This window comes from Epinephelus lanceolatus, chromosome 4 (genome assembly GCF_041903045.1).
Source record: "Epinephelus lanceolatus isolate andai-2023 chromosome 4, ASM4190304v1, whole genome shotgun sequence".
NCBI lineage: Eukaryota > Metazoa > Chordata > Actinopteri > Perciformes > Serranidae > Epinephelus > Epinephelus lanceolatus.
Genome location: NC_135737.1, coordinates 15894574 through 15918441, shown reverse-complemented (window position 1 = coordinate 15918441; position 23868 = coordinate 15894574). Strand labels below are relative to the sequence as shown.

At 41.0% G+C, this 23868-nt stretch overlaps 1 protein-coding gene across 13 annotated transcripts in view; it reads left to right on the top strand.

Annotated features, from left to right (window-relative positions):
* The window catches only part of tenm4 (teneurin transmembrane protein 4), a 179718-nt gene that overhangs the window by 84437 nt on the left and 71413 nt on the right, over positions 1-23868 (top strand). For 8 of the 13 annotated variants that reach the window (XM_033631116.2, XM_033631115.2, XM_033631112.2 and 5 more), the window contains 7 exons: positions 8-106; positions 2197-2432; positions 11705-11869; positions 13934-14148; positions 15281-15491; positions 21313-21414; positions 22123-22317. In XM_033631116.2, the coding sequence (XP_033487007.2) occupies positions 8-106; positions 2197-2432; positions 11705-11869; positions 13934-14148; positions 15281-15491; positions 21313-21414; positions 22123-22317 (1223 nt within the window). The remainder of the gene's footprint in view (positions 1-7; positions 107-2196; positions 2433-11704; positions 11870-13933; positions 14149-15280; positions 15492-21312; positions 21415-22122; positions 22318-23868) is intronic. The other 5 variants (XM_033631113.2, XM_078166944.1, XM_033631111.2 and 2 more) reach the window with 1 other exon arrangement.

Here is a 23868-nt window from a genome sequence, read left to right as displayed (position 1 = left end):
TATGTAGAAACATAGCAAAGCAGACATTCCTAGAGACTTTACAGGACAACCTCATTGAGATGGACATTCTGGCATCAGCACGCCAAGATGCCTCGTACAACGACGGGTATGTTGCATGTTTGCTATCTGGCTCACACTACTGTCAGAATCTGCTTTGCCATGAAAACAATAGTGATGCCTGCGCTGTTTTTCCATCAAACATCCTCTGTTTTGAAATGCTGTCAATCATCAGTGTATGTCTCCTGCAGTGCTAGAATCTTTGCTGTGTTTGTCCCTTCCCTGTTTAATACAACTAACAATTTGCATTAAGGGAATACTTCAAAAATGCTGATTTGTATTTCAGTTACTCACCCTGTGTTATATTGAATTCATAAAGATAACTGTTTTCTCGCATGGCTCTGCATGTTGGATTGTTGATGAATTGGATTAAAAGGGGAGCGAGATAAACAACAGCAAAACTGTATCAAAACATCCGCTGACAAACTCTCAGACAACTCATGCTGTATAGTCAAAGTCTCATTTATCCAGTGCTATGCTCATGCATTTGAGCAAAAAACCTAGTCCTTACATACACAGGTGTTTTTGAAAACTCTGCTTTTCCCTGCTTTAGCAGAAAAAAACTCATCTGCATACACTGTTTAAAAAAAAATAAATTAAAACATGATATAACCTTAACCCTAAAGCCACACTAAGAGGAAGATCTTGGTCAGTCAGAAGCCTGAAAAAAAGCTACTACCAGAAGGCTACATGGAGCAGTGACCTCCGTAGCACATTCTGACACCTGAGATATATAGCGAAAAAGTAACTGCACATTTATGAGTAAAAATACTGAAAAAAAGTCCAGTTAGCAAAGTTAAAACCAGCACTGTTTTGGTCACATTCACCATTGTACGAAAAGTTGCCTCATTTATAATGCCTCACAAAGGAGATAATGGTGCACAGTCTGACATTATATGCCAAAAACTCCCTGTCTATTCCCTGTCTACACTGAACACAAAGTTTCTGAACATCTTCACCTTGGGCTGAGTTTTACTGAAGGTCCTTTTTCAGTGCCTTAAACACGGTTTTGTGTGTGGATGAAAGCCCAAAAAGTATACCTGTGTATGTGTGCACTAGGCCTAAAACCTTACTATTTACCACACCTGCACAAAAACAGTCTCATGCACGAATGAGTATTGCACCTGGGCAAGCGTGTGTGTTTGAGCTCTGCTCAATGGAATGCATGAGCAGAGTTTGAACCCATGCACTTGCCCAGGCATGATACTCATATATGAAGTGATTAAAATAGTAAAGTTTTAGCAAAAATGCACGTGTTTGGAAAGTACTGAGCAAACCACTGGATAAACTAGGCTTGGATTATACTGCATGAGATGGGTGAGAGATTTATTTATTTATGTATTTACTTTCAACGTAACATGGGGTGAGTAACTGATACTCAGATGATCATTTTGTGGATAAAATATTCCTTTAAAGTCACACTGTCGGGTTGTATTGCTTTTGATTAATGTTAAGCATGACCGCTTTATGAAACACAGTCCCTCATGTTATCTCCTATCACTGGAACAGGACGTGTCAAAGATTTGTCCTGATATTTATAAATACAATATGGTCTCAGTGACTTTCCACATCATACATTGTAATGTGACATTCAATCACGTTCATGTCACTGTCGCTCAGGAGCTTCTTGTAAGCTTGTCAGTAAAACGGCCTTGACAACAGTGCCGCTTCCACTGACTCTGTGATGGGCTGATCATACGGCTCTTGGACATGCAGCTCTACACATGTTTTCTGAGATAGTCAGGCATGTTCTTCAAGGGCGAGTAAATCTGCTCGACTCCATGCTGAGGCCCCGTACACAGTATCTCTTCTGTGGACAGCCTTGACACATAGTTACTGGGAATTACTCTTCACGGTGCTGGCATGAATCCGTAAACAAGAGCCAGCTGCGGTCACTAGTCCTGTAAATTAGATTTAATATTGATTTGCAATTTCGACTGAGCAAAAGCCAGTATGCTTTAGTATTCTCCCTAATCTAGCAGAAGCGTGACTATGGTAACAGTATTGAATGTGCTTAGAAACAGAATGGAAGGGACTGCACTTAGATAGACAGTAACCTACAGTATTATGATGAGAGACATGCCTAAGAAATTAGTTTTTTTGATAAGACTAACACAAAACATGTGGGTTTTTTTCCAGGCACTTCCTGTTCAAACCAGGTGGAACGTCACCAATGTATTGCACAACATCACCAGGATACCCTTTGACCTCCAGCACGGTGTACTCGCCTCCCCCACGCCCTCTGCCTCGAAACACCTTCTCTCGACCTGCCTTCAGCCTGAAGAAACCCTATAAGCACTGCAACTGGAAATGTGCTGCTCTCAGTGCCATCCTCATCTCAGTAACACTGCTGTTCCTGTTGGCCTACTTTATTGGTGAGTCACCTCTGATGCTTCTACACACCAGGGTGAGTGCCTCTACCTATCCGCCCCCAGCCCCACCCCTCGCTTAACTGCAGACAGAGGATGAGTCCATGCTCTATTGTGTTCCCTCTATCATCCGTTTTAATAGTGTTGAATCTGCACTCTGCACCTTATATGAGCATAGTTATATAGGGACTCATAGATTGACTCCTCGCCCACACACCTTGTCCGAAATAACATTATCATTCATAGATTGGGTTGACTGAATCTGCAGAGATGGGCAATCCAGTGTCTTGCTCTTGTGAATAGGTCAGATAGGGAATGAATTAAAAAGACATCAGCTATCACACAAGAGAGGACTTTCACATTTAGAATATTCATCGTATTTGATTTAAAATTCCCTGACCTGCATAACCAGCCCCAGCCGGGTAAGGACAATCAGTTATGATAACTGAGTTATGCTATTAAATCAGTTCTGCTGTTTTTGACTGCTGTCATTCCCCGAGGGAATAATATTGTTATCTGATGATACAGTCTCTACGTTATCTTTGCAATCTACATACAAGACTATTAACAAAACATTCACTTGTAAACGGTTAGAAAAAGAATTTGATAAAGACACATAATTCTGCAAGTAATTTCTGTGATGAAGTTTCTCTACATTTCTTAGAGATCACCTCTTTAACTGTGTTCTGAACTCTGTGTTCAGACTTGGATTTCATGTTGATTTTCTTTCTGGTCTGTTGCACCATGCTGGCTGTCACTGACCATGCTAGCTACTCAGTTCATCTTCTGTTTACTCCAAGCAAGCTGTTGCTCTGCCAGTAATCCTAGTAACACTTGGCAGAATTTTTTCTCTCACGAAAGTTGAATTATGATTATCAAAGGGGCACTGTGCAAAATTCAGGCTGTCTGAGTTTTCTGCACACGGTTCTCAATGTGGAGGTGGCTGAGCAGGCGGCTAGCAGCTAACAGTGCTAACTCTGTACAAAGTGCTAAATGACGGCAACAGTGCTGACAAAGCTAGCAGTGTTAATGAGGGGGGAACTAGAGGGTGGACACAATGCTTTTGCGACGATACCATCCTGATAACAGAGGTAACTGCCGTATTAGCGCTCTGCAGTGGTGACAATGAGCTAGTTAGAAGCTAGTTGCAACAATAACAGCAGCATCTGCAGTAACAGTGCTGAAGGAATGGGAAACAGAAAGGCTTGTGGGAAGGTCAAAGGAGTTTTGGGGCATTTTAGCAGCAGCTTTTAGAGTATGGGTGAAGTAGGTAAACTACATGTTGACTGAATTAGTGCTATGATCTTGGCTAAGGTTGGAGATGATGACATGATGAACAAGCGTAGGCAGGAGGGATAACACAAAGAATATATAGAAGGAATGAGTGACAGAGTTCAGGACAAAGGGTTTCCTGTAGTGCAGTGAGCGGAGAAAAGACAGGTAAAGATTCTCAAAATGTAATGACAAACAGGTATGTTTGAGGTCTGGATTTGAATACTATTGAATATCTTTGTTGCCTCAATTGGCAGACATTTCTAAGGATTTGGTGATATACATAAAAAAAACTAGCAGCACCTTTTTTATTCAAGTAATTACAGTTCTGTCTGGTTCGTTGTTACAAATTTAAATAATGAGTTGATACACACTTCTGTTTAATATATTTCTTCCCCATGTAATATACATATGATTGGCTGTGAATACCTGTTTAACATATAAATGGTTACACTGTTGAATCTGTTCTCACTCTGAAGGATGGCGAGAACATTGTAGTTCATATCCATGCAGTCAATAAAAGAACAGCCAGATCCTTTCGCATGGCCTTCATCAGCGAGATAAATGAATTCTTCATTGAAGACATTTGTTATAGATATGCATTATGCCATAACAATCATGAAAGCAATCATTTCTGCTTCTCCTTGGGGCCAAACGAACTAAAATCTGATTATTCATTTTTTTGTCACCAGAGCCTTTTAAATTGTTTAATCTGAAATTCAGAACAGCGATGGAATTAAAAAAAGAAATCAGCTGGTTGCAGCTCATGGTGATTATCTACGTATCCAGCAATTCTGAATCAGTGACGGTCGGTGTGAGAAAGTTCTGGTTTGGCTTGGTTTTCGGTGTCAGCAGTGTGGTTTGGCTGTAGAAGTAGAGATACAGTAGATGTCTACAGTTTACTGCTTTGACTTGGCCAAAAGCCAGAGCCCCATCAGCCTGATAGTGCTTAATCAGACTGTGTAATTATACCCTGCAAAACTCAGACCATCTCCCGATGCACCACAAGTAAACATGTTGGAGACCAAACCTCACCCGAAGATCGGAATTTCCAATCAAGAACGAGGGCCATATTTAATTAAAGGCTGATGAGAAAATACATTTAATTTCAAGTGCAATTAATTATTGAGGCCTGTAATTGGGAACTCTGGGTGAGATGTCTAATGAACCCAATTATGGCTCATGACAGATGTTTTGACTTGCAGCATGGTCTTATTTTGTCACAGCTTTGTAAATCGGCACATTTTGAAGTGCAGAAAGGTCGGGGGTTTAACATGGCACTATTTTCTCTGTGGTTGCTCGCTCATTAGCACATTTGTTATATGTGCCTCATTTTAAGGTCATCAGTATCCTCCTGTGTTCACTTATATTCACCCTGGGTATCCAGCCAAGGACAAAGAGGTTAGGCCCCAGAAAAATTTTCACTGCATGATCATCCAACCCAGAAAAAGCTTCTCTGCAACACAGATTTTACCTGTTTGCTTATTTACCAGTACTTCTCAATATTACTGCTTTGTTTGATTTGCCTTTTCATGATCCCAATGTGATATTTGCAGCATCTAGGCTGTCAATACTGATGTTGCGCTACATGAAAAAAAGTGCCCATGTCAGCTTATTTGAAATTGTAAGGAAATACTCAGCTGCTTTTATTGGGAATGTTAAATCAATCTTAACTATTGCCTATATCTAAAGACCAAAGACCATTCAAGTACAAAATGCTTATTTATTGATGCAATGAAATACTTTAATGGCCTAGAAAAAGCCTTTATATTGCTTTCAGTGAAACTCCCATTTCTTTAATTTGATCCTATAATGCCCAATATTTACTGGAATTGCTGCATTCATGTCTCATGATACACAGCTGCATACCTCGGCTAGGTCTTCTAGGTTATAGTGCAATTTTAGCACGCTAATACAGTACAGGCCATCGAGAGTACAAGCTCATCGAGAGAATGCCAAGAGTGTGCAAAGCAGTAATCAGAGCAAAGGGTGGCTATTTTGAAGAAACTAGAATATAAAACATGTTTTCAGTTATTTCACCTTTTTTTGTTAAGTACATAACTCCACATGTGTTCATTCATAGTTTTGATGCCTTCAGTGAGAATCTACAATGTAAATAGTCATGAAAATAAAGAAAACGCATTGAATGAGAAGGTGTGTCCAAACTTTTGGCCTGTACTGTATATCTGTCAGAGCAATTGTTTTTCCTACTAATGTGCCAACACAACTTAACATGTATTGCATGGATGCAAACAACTAAACAGTATGTACTTTTATGTTACTAGTAGACAGTTGAAACAATGAACATTCTCAAATCATTGCAACTAATTTATGATAATTAGCAAGTGCATTAGCCACATATCGCTGCATGCAGTGTTGCAGACATAAATTATTAGTATGATGCTTTTCCATTTCCATCTCTTTATATTCATTAACATCACAATTGCAATTATTGTGTTTATGTGCAAAGACCAAAGTTAGGTTAGACTTTGACCCGTTGTGGCAGATGGAGGAGGTTACTGTAGTTCTGATATGGTGAGAGCACAGATAATATAGATCTGGATCGGCTGAAATAGACAGATAGTTGTTGGACTTTGCACCACATATTGATCATTTCTACAGTTATTAAAAGGCATGGTGATAAGGTTGAAACACATAGGAATATATATGTAGATACTCTGCAGCTTTGGCCTTTGAGCTATACTGAACTAAGTATTTAGCTCCTCAGGCAAATCACCCTCATTAAAAATGGTTATGCTATTACACACTAATCTATATGCCTTCCGATTAAGTTCAGGGTTACCAGAGGAAGTACTTCCTGATGCATCACAATTGTGAAAAGCTTGTTTGCTGATTGACTGAAAATGAAAGTGTCAGCTAAAGCATAAACTAAACAAAAGCATACTATACAAGATGTTTTACTATTGTTTTTAGTGCATTGTTTCTTAGAGAAATATTGCATGAGAGTGGTGCTATGTCTCAGAGCTAGGGACTGGGTAATTTTCTACAATTTTTATGTAGGAATATTTAATTTCAGTGATCTTACCAGCATGGATTTTGAAAAGATTGATTACACCAGGCTTCTAATGGCCCAATTCTGAACGAAGGAAATACATTGGCCTAAACCGAGACATGCCAAAACTCACATTTGGTGTCCTAGTTAATCTGTGTCATGTTTACTTTTTTTTTTTTTTTTTTTTTTTTTTTTTTGTTATTTTGGAGTAATGTAGCATGTCAGTGATAGAACGATGTGGTGCCAGAAAGACCGTGAAAGTTATTTGCCTCAACTTTTTACCTGGTAATTTAAAAATATGTGTAAATGAATATGATTCACAATATGATGACAGAGTGGGGATTTACACCACACACTGCCGATGTGTGAGAGGTGTAATGCAGTCAGATGACAAATGAGCAAATGATGGCTGCCATGTTTAACACCTATTTGAAAGAGATTAATTAACCATATGGCTTTTCATTTCAAGACTGTATCCTATGCTGGATTTTTTTTTAAATACCTGAAGATAGTTTGCCTTTTTGATGCTCACAGTATTTGATGACTTTGACCAGTAAGATGAGAAAAAAAGGACTCTACTCATCATAGCTTCCCTTGAAGTGTGCACTAGTTGGAAAGTGCTCTTCAGATCAGAGGATAGAAGCACAGGAATGCTGGCAGATGACCCACAGCAATAAGCGCTGACTTCCTCAGATTGGCTGAGAAGTCTTCTACTACAGTATCTCTGTTCCCTAATTGGCACATGGCATGACCCAACTTCCTGCCAAGAGATAAGCGAAAGCAGCGCACAACATGTGCTCAGGACAAAATGGGCGATGCTACGAAGTGCAGTACTCTTGACAGGTCAGTGGCATCGCTGGAACACAGACACAGCTTGTCTCTGCCAGTGGTCATCTCATTAGAAGTACCTTTTTATTTGTACAACCTGTCTTCATTTTGCAGCCAACTGCAGCAGCTTTCTGAGTGTCATTGCACAACGTCTGCAAAGTTTGAAAAACAAGCAAAACAAAATCAGGAGGCTCTTCACTGGCTCGTGTCCAATGCTCTGCATATCATAGATACCAAGAAGGCGTTGAAGTAAATCTTTGGATTTAGGATGGGAGGGGGATGCCTCTTCAACTGTTTTCCATTAGAGGCCTCAGGGACGGATGGGATGAAGAATGGGGCTCACAAAGACGTGATTACTAGGACACTTGGAATGACACCGTGCTTGGTGACTTTGCGTCGATTCTGCCAGCAACATACACTGAGTCTTTTTTTTTTTCATTTCTCCAGTCAATGTAGAGCTACAAATCAAAAGGAATGTCTTTCTGGAACTTACAAAATGACAAACAAAGCCATCTGTCTCTTCGCTGGTTGTCCTCCACTGACACAGTCACTTCCACAGGCACTGGACAGACACAGAACAGATGCTGGTATTGCACTTGAACTTTTATCATCTTAGGGAATGTTTGTGCCGTGTTTTGCCTGATAACCACACAGTTGCTTCCTATCATTTTTTTTTTCACAAACCCATATAAATATTTCAGGTGTTGTTGTTTATCTAGTGTGCAGCATGAACATATTAGGTATTCTTTGAATGCACCGTGCACATCAAGTTTTCTAAAAAAGTCTTTTAATCTTTAGCCAGCTGCTTATACAGATCTAAGTGGAGTAACCATGAAGGGTGGCGTTCTCTAATACAGCTTCGTTTGATGGAGTTTCCTCTGGGAATGACCCAATGTATTCCATTCATCAGACACTATAGCTTGGTTTGATCTGCCACTTGTCACGTTCATATGGTGGTTTCAGTCAATTTGAAGTTAATAGCTGAGCCTGGACAAGTAAATCTCCTCTTATTCTTGGGGGATCACTTATGATTTTGAAGTGGAGAGATTTACTAAGCTATCCATTACTTAATGAAGCAATTAGGGTCTTCAGATTGGTATATAGCTATCAATAAAGCTCTTTTTTTAGACTGTGATGAAGACACAGTAAGGTTGAAACACTGGGCTATTTGCTCTATTAAAGGTTGCAAATCAATCTATGTGCTTCAGTCCTTTTCACATCTGAAGTTTGCTGTCCATGCCATGTGGAGCACCTGATTCTGCTGTGCATTGCTGAAAGATGCACAGAAAACCCGCTTTTTGTCTTTATTAAATGTTTTCATGAAGAAGTTGCTCAATAGCTGTGTGTTACATGGTCCAGTGTGTTGGATTTAGGGGTATCTATTGGCAGAAATGGAATATGATATTCATAACTATGTTTTCATCAGTTTATAATAGCCTAAAACTAAGAATACTTGTGTTTTTGTTGCCTTGGAATCTTTATATATATGCAGAGCGGGTCCTCTTCCACAGAGTCCGCCATGTTGTTCTACAGTAGCCCAGAATGGACAAACCAACACTGACTCAAAATAGAGCCTGTTGCAGTTTGTGTCAGCCACCATAGTTCTCCTGCATGCGTAGCACACAGGAGAAGTTTCAGTTGGTTGCAATCCGGAACCCCATCCCTAGATGCTGCTAAAGCCTACACACTAGACGTTTAAGGTGAAAAATTAGATGTACTTAGTTGGAGTTTCTTATGTCTTTCCAGCCCAGCTTTTAAGGAATTAAAAATCTCTCATCAGCAGATACAACGGGAATTGAAATAGGTCCTTAGTGAGGTGATATAAGATGGCACTCTTAAAGCAACTGTTTTTGTATACTGTTGACAGACACATGAGATTTTAAGGACCCCAGTCATGGTCATTGTGTTCTCATCACTTTCTCTAACCTTGATGGGTGACTGGTAAACAACACTGTGTCAAAGCTGCAGCTGTAGTTGTGTAGTAGCTGTAAAATGTGAAGGTTGTTCTGGCCGGTGAGTGGTACTTGGTGCATTGGTCAGCTGATTCCAACATGGCAGCTGAATTACAAAGTTTCTCATTTTACAGCTAAACAGTACACTAGAATATGTATCTGGAAACATTTGAGGTGAGAAATAGGCAATGCAGTAACAGAATCTTGAGTCACATTTGATCAGCACTGCCACTTGGATAGTTCAGTGCCATGCCAGGAGCAGTGCTCGCCATGATTGACAGCTGTGTTAGAGACTCCTCCGCTCTGACTGGTTAATTTCGTTGCACTGCGGTCGATTTTAGCAAAGGCCATTGAAGACAGTAGGAAGTCTGTCTGTCTCATGAACGTCTCTCAGAAGAAAGTAACAGTTTCAGCAAATATGACACAAAGTTTTTTTTCATTAAAAGTTACCATCTGTAGCTTTAAACAAAAACTCTACATGAGTCAGTTTTGTTTTTGTTTACTTCAATTTCACTAAATAAATCAAACGCAAAATAAGCAGCAACTCTGTTTTTGAACAAAAGGAAATAAACTTAAGGTGTAATCTGCCTCTCAATTTATGTATAAACCTCTCAGTTATTATAAGCTGCTATGATTTATACTTTTGTCGCAGAGGCAGAAGAAGAAGAAGAATGTTAGATCTGTAAGTCCACTAACAAATCAGGGTTTTTTTATCCAAGTCATGACAGGCACGGTCATTCTGTGTGTTGTCTGAAGAGTCACTGAGGCTTATTGGGGACATGTAGTCGTTTACGCTCTTATAAAAGGGGAAAAAATGGAAACACATTTGAAGAAAACAACATTGAGAGGACTGGAGAGGTCTTACTCCCAGCTTCAGTCTAAAACTGTCAGATAATTTCACTCTTTATAATTGGATTGCGTGGTTATTTGCTTGAGAAGCTTAAGAGAACCAACAAACCAATAAAATAGCTATATTGAGTTTCTGGGCCTTTTCTGCTGACTGTTGACTTCCAACGTGGCTTTTGCCTTGCTAAGCTCATCTTGTCCATTTTCTTATTGGTGATCTGTCATGGTCAGCCCCTCCTCTTCTGTCCTGCAGTCTACCGCCATTGTTCCAGAGGACATTTCTTTTGTCGACCTTGTAAAATATCAGCATGCTTCATCCACTGTGTTCACATTGAAACACCCTGGTGTCTCCCTGCTGATGTGTTCTTTTCTTTTGTCCCCTAGTTTTGCAAGGGAATGGGGTTGGAAAAATGACAGGGCACAGGGGATGGTCCATAACGATGTTGGTGTGGTCAGACAGATGTTGTCCCATGGGGTCAGGATAGCATTCATCTTCTAATCTCAGTGCTCAGCACTTTTGAAAAAATGCCATTAACCATTAACCACGTATTGTTCTTTGTTCTTTGGAGTTTACTTCCTGTGCCTTCGTCTCACAGCTGTCACCTTCAATGAAACTAGGGATGTCCCAGTCTGGCTTTAATTATCCGATCTCACGATATTGGTGCTGATCGAGGTGATATTTTTCACTGATTGGGATTGGCTGATCTGATCTTTTGTTTTGTGTCATCTGTCACACAGGTGGTTTTAGTCACAAAGCTTTCATGTACAGCAAGTGAGTGCAGTTGTTGTCAACTCTCCAACCCTTATGCCGTCTGTCTCTCCACTGCGGGTGAAGAGACAGACAGCGGTGCCGAACTGATTCCACTTGCACTCACAACACCACTGCAAGTGCAACAAAAGCCACAAAAAAGATGTACAGACGACTAAAATGAAACACTCAATAGAATGCAGTTCATTCACGTACTTCAGTCAAGGCTGCACTGAAGCAACAAACTCTGGAGAGTTCTCTCTTAGAAGGACAGAGAAATTCACTCAAGACAGAGTCAAGGCCACTATCATTGGAGAGAGGATTTGTTATTATACACTTTATTTTGTAAAAAATGAATAAATAGATAAACATTAGGAAACATTAGAATAAATTGTAATAACTTAAAAACAGCCTATTTGAAGTGTGCACTATGCAGCTGTATTACCGATGAACATAATAGTATTGGATGGGGACTTGTTATCGGCAGATACTCATTATAAAATGACTCCAATCGAGATCAGAGGCAAAAGACCTTGATCGGGACGTCCCTAGGTTAAATGCATTAAAAGTGGTCTCAACATGAATCAATTCTAAAGTTGTCTTATGTTATATATTTCAGCCATGCACCTTTTTGGATTAAACTGGCACCTGCAGCCGATGCAGAGACAGATGTACCAGCTGTCCGAGGACAATACAAGTGGCCTGCCTTTTCCTACTGACCTGAGCTTGCCACCGCTAGGCAACACAGGCTTGGAAATACCTGACCGCAAGGGAAAAGATGAGAGTAAGTGCAATTTATTTTATCAGGATAATGCATATTTAATGCACAATCCGTTTTTCTTTTTTTTATGTAATACTTGAGTAAATCCACCTAAATGCATCAAATTTTTTTCAGGATGATTTGCATGACTCTCAGTTTGCTGTGGTACACTGTAACTGCATCTGAATAGAACAACATTGCACAAGGGAAAAAAGTTTTTCAAATCTTAAAGTTTACAGATGACATTTTGGAGCTCAAGCAAGTTTGTCATTATTTTGTCATCCAGTTTCACATTGTGTTCTCTCCTCTCCATGGTATGCAATGAGATCTGCATTGTAATCCTATGAAAGTTGTTGTAAGTGCGAAAGTGTTATTTGTTCCTGGAGGGAGAAAATGGGGCAGCTTAAGGGACCGAGTATCCAGGGGCTAGAGGGGGATTAGCCACTCTGTCCTCTTCAGAACGGATGTGATCCTTTCATCTCCTAGTCTGGGCTGCCTTTCCTGGCAGCCAAAGAAAGCATGTGCTCACCCCACGGTACCAACTGCTTGACTCGAGGAAAGTTTGCTCTGTTCCATTCCCGAACAAATGGGCACAGATTTAACCATGTGATTTGCCACTGGCGGACTACAATAGGTAGAAGATGGGGTCATTACCATATAGATGAATCCAGGAGTTGTCTTTTTCATTTACCAGACAGCAGAAAGTGTGTTTAGCTAACAACAAGCATGACTACAGCTGAGCTTAGACCCTGCATGGCAGCCGTTGCTGATAGGAAATCAATAGCCATAGTTTTCTAAATAAGTCTCATTCTGCAGTGCTGTCACCAGGAACAGTGATGAGCTATCTAATGTTTTATCTAGGTGATGCAGATGTGTACTGTGTCGAAATCCAGGGTAGCTTCTTTCTTTCTGAGTCTTGTCTTTCCATCAAAGCATTATGTTGTAGTTAAGCTTGCAGAACAACAACCATTTATTTAACCATGAGGCCCATTATCACTGTTCTCGGCTTATGATTTATTTAAACAGCCTGATGAGTACACCATTAATGTGCTGCATAAATACAAACACACCCCAACATGTGGAAAATGAGTCTGTGTGCTGTAGCATTATGTAAAGCCCAGATCTGGGAGACAGGGAGTGTGTCCTGTCTACTCTGCTAAAACCCATTGCCACTGATGGACTTTTGAGAACACTGCCATCTGCCGTACCACGTGTAACCTAAAGCCGTGTCTGCCACCAAGTCCTGGGGGTAGTTTGTATGGACGTCGTCTGCTTTAGTAGACATCGGTGCTGAAATGAGCTCATCTACATGGGCAAGCAGATGTTGCCATTTCCACGGAGTCCAATATAAGGTGTATTATGGAGCATATGGACAATTTTTGGCGGTGGATGTGCTAGTACCTGAGCGGTTACCAGCATTAGAGATCCCTCTCTGCTATAATTACAGTTTCCACTTTATCACTTTTACTTCAATTAGATCTGTGTTTTATCACAGTATCGAGGCAGTTGTATTTTCTTGAGCATTTTTCATACCATTTTCACCCCATATGTTCAACCTTTTCAATCAGATTTTTAGAACGGTTCACTGTGATGAACAAGATTTATGAAATGTTTAGAGACCATAAAGATGGCAAACTTACCATGTTTGAGCCAGCAACCTTAACAAAAAGTTTGTCCCTCAGTTTAATGACAGGTGTTCGGTGCTTTGAGTAATCCAAGCACCAGGTAATGAAACATATTTTAATCATTTTTAATTGAAGCAGATTTTTTTTAGCTGCCATTTCACAAGAATCAACACAAAACACTTTATTACATAACAAGAAGTGTGTTTGATGAACAGACTGACGTTCAGGTAGTTTATTCTTAGTTCTTCACAGCACTTTCCTCCACTGGAATTGGGACTGGAATTGCTGGCAATGGTCACAGGGGTCATTCATAATATTTTTTCTTCTCTGGCTGTCAGGGATGTGATTGAATATCTGTGATATGGTCAGACTATCATGCTTCAGCAGACTGACTCCCTCTGCCTTCCACATGCTGGATTAATGGTGTGATCTCTTTGACCGATTTACTTTGTGTGCAATGCAGGCAAATTGGACAGCTTGTTCCCAGATGACAGCTATATAGATATGGGAGAGATTGACGTGGGGCGCAAGGTCGCACAGCAGATTCCTCCTGGTGTCTTCTGGAGGTCCCAGGTCTTCATTGATCATCCCATGTACCTGAAGTTTAATGTGTCCCTGAGCAAAGATGCCTTAGTGGGAATCTATGGAAGGAGAGGCCTACCTCCGTCACACACACAGGTGGGGAGTACTTGAATGTTAATTTATTGTGTTCTGTTGTGCTTATCAATTGTATGAATAGGGAGTTTTTAAATCTAAATGTTATAGTGGCTTTAAGTTGTCATATTATACTGTTTTCTGTAACAAATCATTATGTCTTCTTTGCAAAAGACAATAGTGAATTGTAAATGTGAGGCTGTGCAAAACAATTTACAATCATCTCTGCATAGTGTAAGGATTCAGCTTCATTTTCCATCCTTTCTCTACCGCAGAATATAAATTGGGATATTGTTTAAAAAAAAAAAAAAAAAAACCTATCTAACCATGTAGGAGTGTTTCATGAATACAAACCAATTCATAAATCTCTCTATTGTATTATGAATCACTTTCTTTGTTGCAGAAAGGATTTATGGCAAATTTCTTTCAGGTTCAATATCATCAATGAATCACACAAAGATACGGGGCTCAGGAGCCAAGGAAGGGAGATTTTTCTTTACACTAATTTCCCATCTATGTGCAGCGCAGAATCAGATATATCTTGTTATTAATCATATCTGACTGCTTTGCTCGCAGAATTCAGATTTCTGCTGTAAATGTAACTATAGTTCAACAAATTGTTCCTAGCAGGATTTTTGTTTGCATTAGTGTCCGATGTGATTTATTTTTCAGTCAAAAGATCAGGTTTGTCTCATTTTTACTTCAAAGGAAGTAATCTAGAGTGGGGTTTCCGTGCTGTGTTCGATTGCACATAGAGTGGCAGATGAGTCAAGATCCCCTTCCTTATGTAGATGAAAATGAAATGCCGTCTCATTGGTATTCATTGAGTCACGACTGATACGAAGCAAATCATTGCAGATTTTATTTGGTACACACTTACTTACACTTCTCCCCCACCAGCTTCCCTTTTTCACTTTAATAGTTTTAAACAAGGCTTTCACATAAGATATGTGGATTAAGAAATTATCACAGCCCATCCAGCCACCATGTGCCAAGACTTACTCAAGCTCCTCTGGAATGATGAGTTATTCATGCAGACCAAATGATGCTCTGCTATAAAGAGGGCTGAAAGCACTCAAGTCTCATGTGTCACTCTTAATGGCGTGTCTGCGGTCCATCTATCAGTCTTCCTCACTTTCTGTGTGTCTGTCTGCAGTTTGACTTTGTGGAGCTTTTGGATGGGAGGCGGCTCCTGGCCCAGGACATCCACGGTCTGGAGGGGCCTGTGGCTATGCAGCGGAGCCTGGTGCCCATCACTACACACGACACAGGCTTTATCCAGTACATGGACTCGGGCATCTGGCACTTGGCCATCTACAACGACGGAAAGGAAACTGAAACTGTCTCCTTCCTCACCACCGCCATAGGTGAGTGCCCTGGGCATGACCCGCTGCTGAAACCTGTAATAGCAATCCACATAATCCCTATAATACCAACCCGGAGCAATCCGCAGCAAACAGCCCAGACTTGGGGCATGAGTCAGAGGCAGTTTTTAGCAGATTTCAATAGGCAAGGAAAGTGCAGGTTAATCAAGGTGAAGTTGAATATTACAAAAATCAGGACATCAGTGCTATCCTGCCATGCCCCTGAGTAGGGCATTGAGAGATCATAATATCCTCATTAGCCTGAGTGTCTTCCGAGCGAATCAGGGGTCCAGCTTCTGGGAACCATTTGCATACAATTCAAAGTATGATTGTACCCTCCTGCTAGTGCCATTTTTGATCATGATTTGCTCCAATTTCCATCTACTTTCCATATATCAAAGTAGGAAAGATATTCCTCTCCTCTGACTAAATTGTGTGTGGCGCTCGGCTGTGTTTCAGACATACGTCCTCTTTGTGGAGGTGATTTCGTTTTGTACGCTCCTCTTTGTTCTCCCTAAAGCACCTTTGATTGGCACTGCTGTATCAAGCAAGGTGTGAGAGGGCCCGAGGTGTCGACTTTCACAGGGATGGCAGCTGGGAGCTGTTCTCACATGCTCTTTAATTAAAAGCTCCTGGGCCAGAGTCCATCTGTGACAGGGGCTGTGCCAGGCAGCAGATCGATGAGAAGCTGTCCTCAACACCAATGTAACACCAAGTGGAGACAGGCAAGAGATGCGGCGTCCACCCCCCATCCCCACCCCCTTGCTGTGCCAACAACAGCTGTAATTCAATACTTAATATATGATATGACACAACAAGGGGGAGTCGGGGCAGCATGTTTACTTTTGCTTATTTCTTCTTGACTGGGTGTGCATGAAGGCCTCCTGTGGTTTGCGTCAGAGAAAACACAACTAGATAAGGTATTTTGTGCAACAGATGGGAATGGGGAGAGGATGGGGTGGGGCAGAGTTAGTCAGAGCTGGAATTCTGCCTCTGTTCATTTGTATCAGAGCTGATCTGCCCACAGGAGCTCAGAGGGAGGCAGAGGGGCCCTTTCTAAAATGGGTCACCGGTTAAGTGCCCTTCAGCAGAAATTGAATCTCACCAACTGCCTGAATTGTATTGAGCCGTGGAGGGATAGAGTTGACCTTCAAATAGAGCAGCCCAGGCATAGAAATGTATGTGAACAATATCTAGAACAGGCGCTCTGAGAGACACAAGCAGCATTGTTTATAAGACACTAACAGTAAAATTATTTCAGTGTTTCTGTCAGTGTTGGCAAGAAAAAATGTCTTCTTTTACCATCAGTGAGGTGCCTTGTGCTCTTCATGTGTATTAAATGAAAGGTTTTCTTGTTGCACATAGCCACGCCGTAATACATATGGGGGGATAGAGCGCCCCTGTCTTTAATCTGGGCTGCTCCTCATTACTTGGCTGTGGCTCCATGGCAATGTGAAATGTGTCCCACTGAATGTTTTGTATCACAGCCCTCTGGAGCATGAAGCCATTTGTCCCTGCTGCCTGGTGCCAGACATGCTTCAGCCCAGACGTGGCTTCCCATACAGGGGTGCAAAGCAAAAGGGAAGCAAAGACCCAGCGCCAACGTCTTACTCTATATCCTGTCTCACTCTATAGCGGAGGCTCTCTCTGTACACAACCACCCATCATTCAAAGGTGCTGAGCATCCTCTGAGAGCATGGCAAGGCGCTGATTAAACCTGCCTACTGCATGCTACTCTATCCTCACCGACTGGAGAGACTCACACAATAGTTAGCTCCCCTGATGTGAAAGGGTAATGAATTTCAATGAAGCTCTGCTTGAATCCATGATTTATGCGTTGGCCTATGTCGAGTATGTGGCTAAGAGATATTCATGGCCTTCCCTCCCTGCTCTCAGAGGAAACACAGCCAATAGACATGGGAAGTGCACAGTCCACCAAACTGCGTCAGCATTCAGAGAGGGAGCACTGCAGTTGACGATTACTCAATTAAATATGTTCGATCTGATGGTTTTCTTGTTCACCAAAGAAATACCCATGACAGGTAAAGATAAGCTTAATTCCACATTAATGTGGAAAGCCTGCCATCTTAATGTGTCAGTGGGTTGCAGTTTCAGTTGGACCTCTCAGTCCCTCACTTGGCGAACACTAAATTACAACCAGTTTAGGTTTGTTTTTTTTTTGTCCCTGTGTACATGAGCTGCAAGATTCACGGCAGGAATCTCTCCTGCATAACTGCACTTCTGGGAGGAATTTCTAATGGCCATACACACACACACACACACACACACACACACTGCTGGTTCTCTAGCTTTGAGCAAAAGAAGCCCCAGCCTCCTGCTGTAGGTAGATGTTCTTGTTGGAATCCATCAAAACCCCACCAAAATGCTGATTTGCCTCCACCACCCCGGAGGATAGTCTCCCCTGCATCCTCTCACTAACCCAACATGGCAAAGGCAAGCCTGCAGCACAGAAAACATCAGCAGCATGTCTCTGCACACTGTCTAGCCCTCTCTCTTTTCTCTGTATTTCTGGTCTGCCCCTATCTCTGTCTCCCTCTCTCTCTTTTTGTCTTTTCTCTCTGTCTTGCGTTGCATCCTCAGTGATGATTGACTCTCCAGAGTAAAGGGAAGCTGAATCCATGGCTCACATTTCTAGCCCTTTGTGGAGCACAAGAGATTCTTTGTTCAGTAAGTTTTGCCTCAGAGCCTCAGCTGCCTGAAGGCAATGGACAAGATTGAATATTTTTCAGCACCATTTCAGGCTTAATTCAGTGAGCATCGTGTTTCAGAATTCTGCTGCTGTCGTGCGCCTCAGTGGTCACTCTCATTTCTAATAAAACCGAGTGTCAAAATGCGGTAGTAGAAATAATTATTTTGCCAATTTGTTTGATTCAGTTAGAGGGATCAATAGAGAAAATGATGGAGAGTGTTGGACTGATTGTTTGCATCAAGCAAAAAATTCTCAGACACAGATAGACACAGTAATAAAGCCACACAATCAGTTGCAGTCAAGGTAACTCCAGTTACAACTAATGCAGTGCACACAGTATGTAATCACTGTGCTAAAATCAAATAACTCTCATTGAAAATGTGTTGCTTTCTCTTTATAGCACACATGAATTTCTCTGTAGGTGTTCATAGAAAAGAGGGAGAGACTTATTATTTTTTAAAGCCCATTAGCATCTGATATTCTAAGAACTTGAAAGATAACGAGGGGGCTGAAGGCATTAGCATTAAAAAAAATGTTTCAGCCAAATCATGTTATAATGTTACAGCAAAACCATCTCTACATGAGCTCATCTTGAGTTCAAGATGCAAAGTGAATGTTACAATTGTTTTTTGTTTTTTTTTGTTCATTTAATTGAATTTAATTTTACCTTTTTTTGCGTTGCCCATAAGCTACTGTTTTCATTATTTGTTTTTCGAATGACATGCTAAAAGATAACTCAGCATTCAGTCTTACTATTTTTTATAATGCCTTTTCTGTGCGCATTGTGAGCCACCAGTGACTGTGTAGAAAGCGCTTTCTGGATCAGAGTGAATGACTGGGGGTCTGTGATAAAATCACACACCAATTGATTCGAGCCCAACTATATTTAGACAAGGTGCCAAGATACCTTTTGTATATCCCAGTGCAGTTTTCACTGTTTCATTTTTTAGTTTTCATGTAGTTTAGTTATTTTTTTGGTGGCCAGGATGTTCTCAAAGACATAATTGATAATATGATAAAACACATTAAAACACAGCTGGGTCCCTTATAAGAACATTTAACACTATACATATACACACACACACACACACACACATATATATATAACTATATATGTGTGTATATATATATATATATATATATATACACACACACACACATATGTGCTCAGTAATCTATTCTCATTTGAAACGGAGCGAAAGAGATCGATAGACAGAACACATCAGTTAGTCCAGTTCCTGCTGCTTTCTGTGGTTGTAAACAGAAATTTCGACTTTCTCAGAGAGAGAAATAGAGAGAGAAAGAGAGAGAAACAAGCCACAAGCCACAACCATAAGTATTTATGTAGTATTTAGTGCCATTGTGTTCTGATGAATACATTTAGACCAACATAAGTTATGTTTCATGATTTATTGGGAGAAACCAAGCGATTTTATGTTATATCAGACATTCAGTGCCCCCATATAGCCCAAAAAATCCTTCATTTCATAACCACATTTTCCCGCAACTGCGACAATTTGGCTGTGTGATTGCTAGTGGGATCAGGCTTCTTAGATTGAATGGTCGAATAAGTCGACTATGGCTGGGCGATAGAGCAAAAAATACCATCACGATAATTTTCTCTGTATTGATCGATATCGATATTTATCACGATATATAATTTGATAATGGTGCAAGTTTGAAAAGTATCCTCATAATGTCTGACACCTGAAGAAACCAAATGATTTCCCAGCCTCCTATGGCACTCGTTGTAAATCTGGGGCAGAGCAGTTTGAGAAAAATATTTCCTGCCTGGGAGCTCGTACCTGCAGTCTAGCACTTAAATGAATTTTTTGAACCCTTGTTTCTCCACGGTGCTAATGGGCAAAATGTCTTTGGCCAGACAGTATGACACTGTGTCTGTTATATCTCTCCTCCTTTTTGATCGTTTCTCATACAGGGTTATGGTGGCAAAAGAGGACACTGTTGATTGCTGTTATGGTGCAGCCCCGCTAGTACTCAAAGTGCTGGGCCATTGAGCAACACTTTGTTGGTAGACCTACTGCAGTTTTGGCCCAGATTTTAATTTTCTCAGTGTAGTCACTAGGATGCCATCTTTTCAGGTGATGGAAAAGATTTGTTGTGTTTCCTGTCCAGGTTGGCACCAACCGGCACCATATTTGCAGACCGTCTTTGTCCATGCGTCATCACCTTTGAAGTAGCCAAACAACTCCCAAATTATTGACATTGTGTGACCCTTATCCACAATTTCATCCCTTTTTGAGGATAACCGGAGCTCTTTTTCAGCTTCACTGCTGCTTTGCTCCTCACTTCCACTCATTTTCCCCTTTTCATTCTGTCAATGCTACTTTCAGTCCCTCCCCACCTTGGCTCACTCACCTCAGCACAAACTTTGCAGTGAAAAATGGGCGTGGACAATGAGCATATCCCCAAACACTGCAGATTGACTGTTAACTTCTGCTGCATGACATGCTGTTTGGATGTATCTAGGTCTATCCATATAGAGTAAAAATTAGTATAGTTTATCTCATCATTGGCATACATTCATTGCCATCCCGTTCCGAGATCGTTTTACTGCCCAGCCCTGTAGTCGACTATTCAGGGTCACCCCTAACATATATACACACTGTATACATAGACTGCATATTATTCAGTTTGTAGTCGTTGTGATAAATAGAAAATCAGACCATAGAAGAAAATATGATACAGTAACATTACCCGTGGCAGTGGGGAAATGCAGGTTCCAGTGCTGCTGATGCATCATATCGCCTGGTTGCAGTGTGCCATAAAAGTGTCAAATAAGTTTGGCAAATGATGCACGTCACTCATCACATCCAGTGCATTCTCAAATTCTAAGAATTCATTTTGCTTTGTGAGTTTTTGGGAGAAGCCCAAACATGCAGAACTTATTTACTCTTCTAGTGAATTCCACCATTTGGGTGCAACATTAGCAACACTCAAAATGTTTTGCAGTGAAATAGAAATGTTGACAGGATTGGAGCCTGTGCATATCACTGTCATTAACAAAGGGAAAATAATCAACCCAAAGAAAATGAGTGGGAGGAAAATAAAAGACCACATTACTCAGAAAAGCTCCTGATTGCTCTCTTGCAGATTCTATTGACGATTGCCCCAGCAACTGCTTTGGGAATGGTGACTGTGTTGCTGGAACATGCCACTGCTTTTTAGGATTCAAAGGACCTGACTGTGGGCGAGGTGAGTCACTCCCTCAGTCATAATGTCTATATTGATCTACATCATTCATACATACCATTTTAGGATGCCGACCAAATTATATTTGCTGCGTGACCAGAACAAAGCCATTTTAATCTCACAATTACTTTTTATTGTACTTCAGATCTTTCTTATTAAATTAGGCAGTTTTACTCCAGTTGATTCATTTTTACCTCTATCGCTCCTAATGGAGTATTGTGTTACACATAAAAGAACTCTTGAATAACTGTATAGAGAAGAGAGCTTTAGATTATAGGACTTGTATTGAGTCAGTCTTTCAGTTATTGAAACCCAGGCTGCATTCATTTTCCGCCAAGTTAAAAAACAACTTTAGTCAATGTGTTAGAATGATCGTAGTTTGTTTTGGTTACATCTTTACACATTCTGCCATCTGTTATCAATCTGTTGATCGACACCATATTTAACACTTTTTATTCAACTCTTTTTTTATTTTTTTTCCACAGCCACACAAGAGCCATTGTGTAATTATTAGATACTTGTTGTTTAGTTTTGTGCAAATTGGGTCATGGTCATGTGTGCGGTATATTGTACACTGGAACGGAAAACTTTTTAACATTTTAGTCAGAAGCTCATTGTCAGATCGAGGCTTTAGCACACACTCACTATTCTTTGACGCCATGGTTGGAGGGCTCCATTCAAATGGATGTATGCTGTCTGCTCTTTTCAAAGCTGCCTGTCCGGTGCTATGCAGTGGGAATGGTCAATACCTTAAAGGTCGCTGCATGTGTCACAGCGGCTGGAAGGGATCCGAGTGTGACGTTCCCACCAACCAGTGCATTGATATCACATGCAGCAGCCATGGGACCTGTATCGTGGGAACCTGTATCTGCAACCCAGGCTACAAAGGAGAAAACTGTGAAGAAGGTAATAGTTTTGATAAGTCATCATATTGTATCCTGAACTTAAAACATCCTACATAATATGGCTGTTTTAACAATCATGTAAGTTTGTTAGTGCTTGATATTTTAGCAGAATACTCATAATGGGAACAGCTATTGAGCAAATATGGCTTATCTAACAGTAGTAGTAAAGAGGACACCCTTTATGAAGATCATTATGGCCATAACACTTCACAATATGCATCCTGGGTGACTTTTTCTGTATAAATCATGGATATAAGGCATTACGCTAATCGAAACAGTCCATTTATTGCCTGAAATTCAGAAGCAGAGTCTGATGTTAATCCATTAGGAACTCCACGATGCTGGATAAGGCTTGACCAGATAAGATTGAAGGAGCCATTGTGTTTGCCAGCTCTTGAAGGCTCTCATTTCAAGATGAAAAATGGACCCTGGGAGTTTGATAAATGGGGGTTTGTGACATCCATAGGCCCCCATTCTATTTTGGGTGGAGTGCTAGCCATAAGGAGTGGACGGGAATGTGGATGAGGGCCCTTTAACATTTTTACCTTTCTTCCGTGTGACCTTCAGCCACGATGATTAATTGCCAGGAGAGAGTTTCTTGTCAGTTAGCCTCTGATCTTTGTGCCTTGTGCCCAAACCATCTGCTAAGAGGCGAGAGATCCTGTTTGTCTTACTATAACGGCCTTTATACCCATTTATGTCATGGTAAAGGGGAGCTGCCATGGCGTGGCCTGCTGCTCTCATTGGCTAGACATTGCTCCTGCTTGGGGCCCAATTGCCATCTGTGTGTACCATGCAGATATTGTCTGGTCGAGAGAATGCTATTATTTTGATTGTACGCTCCCACAACTCTTGTGCCTTACAAAGTAAGCATTCATTAAACAAGATGTCAAGGGAAGGGATGCTATAGAAACGGCTATTAATTTGATATTTGCATACTAATTGAACTGATGCACTGTACGCTGGATGATACAGTGCACAAAAGAAGATGCAGCAGAGGGAAACCACTGCAAGGCTTTCTCAGTTGCAGATCTTCAAATAGTCTGTAAACTAGAGTCGAGCATGCTCAGGAAGTCTAGCTGTTGCCCCACGCTTTTCCTTACGTCACCCTGTTTTCTCCTTTACACTCTGGCAGTGTGGGTTTTGGTGTTTCCAGCTTTGAAGTCCTCATTATCATGGCTTTGATTTTAGAGAAACATGCTCTTATTAAGGCACCTTTCCTCTTTCGGAGGAATTTTTCATTATGAGTGGATGGGACGGTGCCAGCAGGAGCGTGGGCAGTACCTGTAGGTTGCTACCATAAGCCCCAGTGCCATGTAATTAGTTTGACTGTAAATCTTGTCTCCAGTTTTAGAGAAAGCGGGCCTCCTCGTGTCATTTTCTGCGTGTTCCCTCTCTACATTCTTTGTACTTTTGCTAAGCCAGTTGCATCTGCCGCTGCGCTGCAGCCCACTGCATTTGTCATTCTACTCAGGTTCAAATAGAGATGCCAGGTTGTCTCTGAAAGAGGGAAACAGCAGGTGACTGGTGTGTCTGACACTGTCTCTTTGGA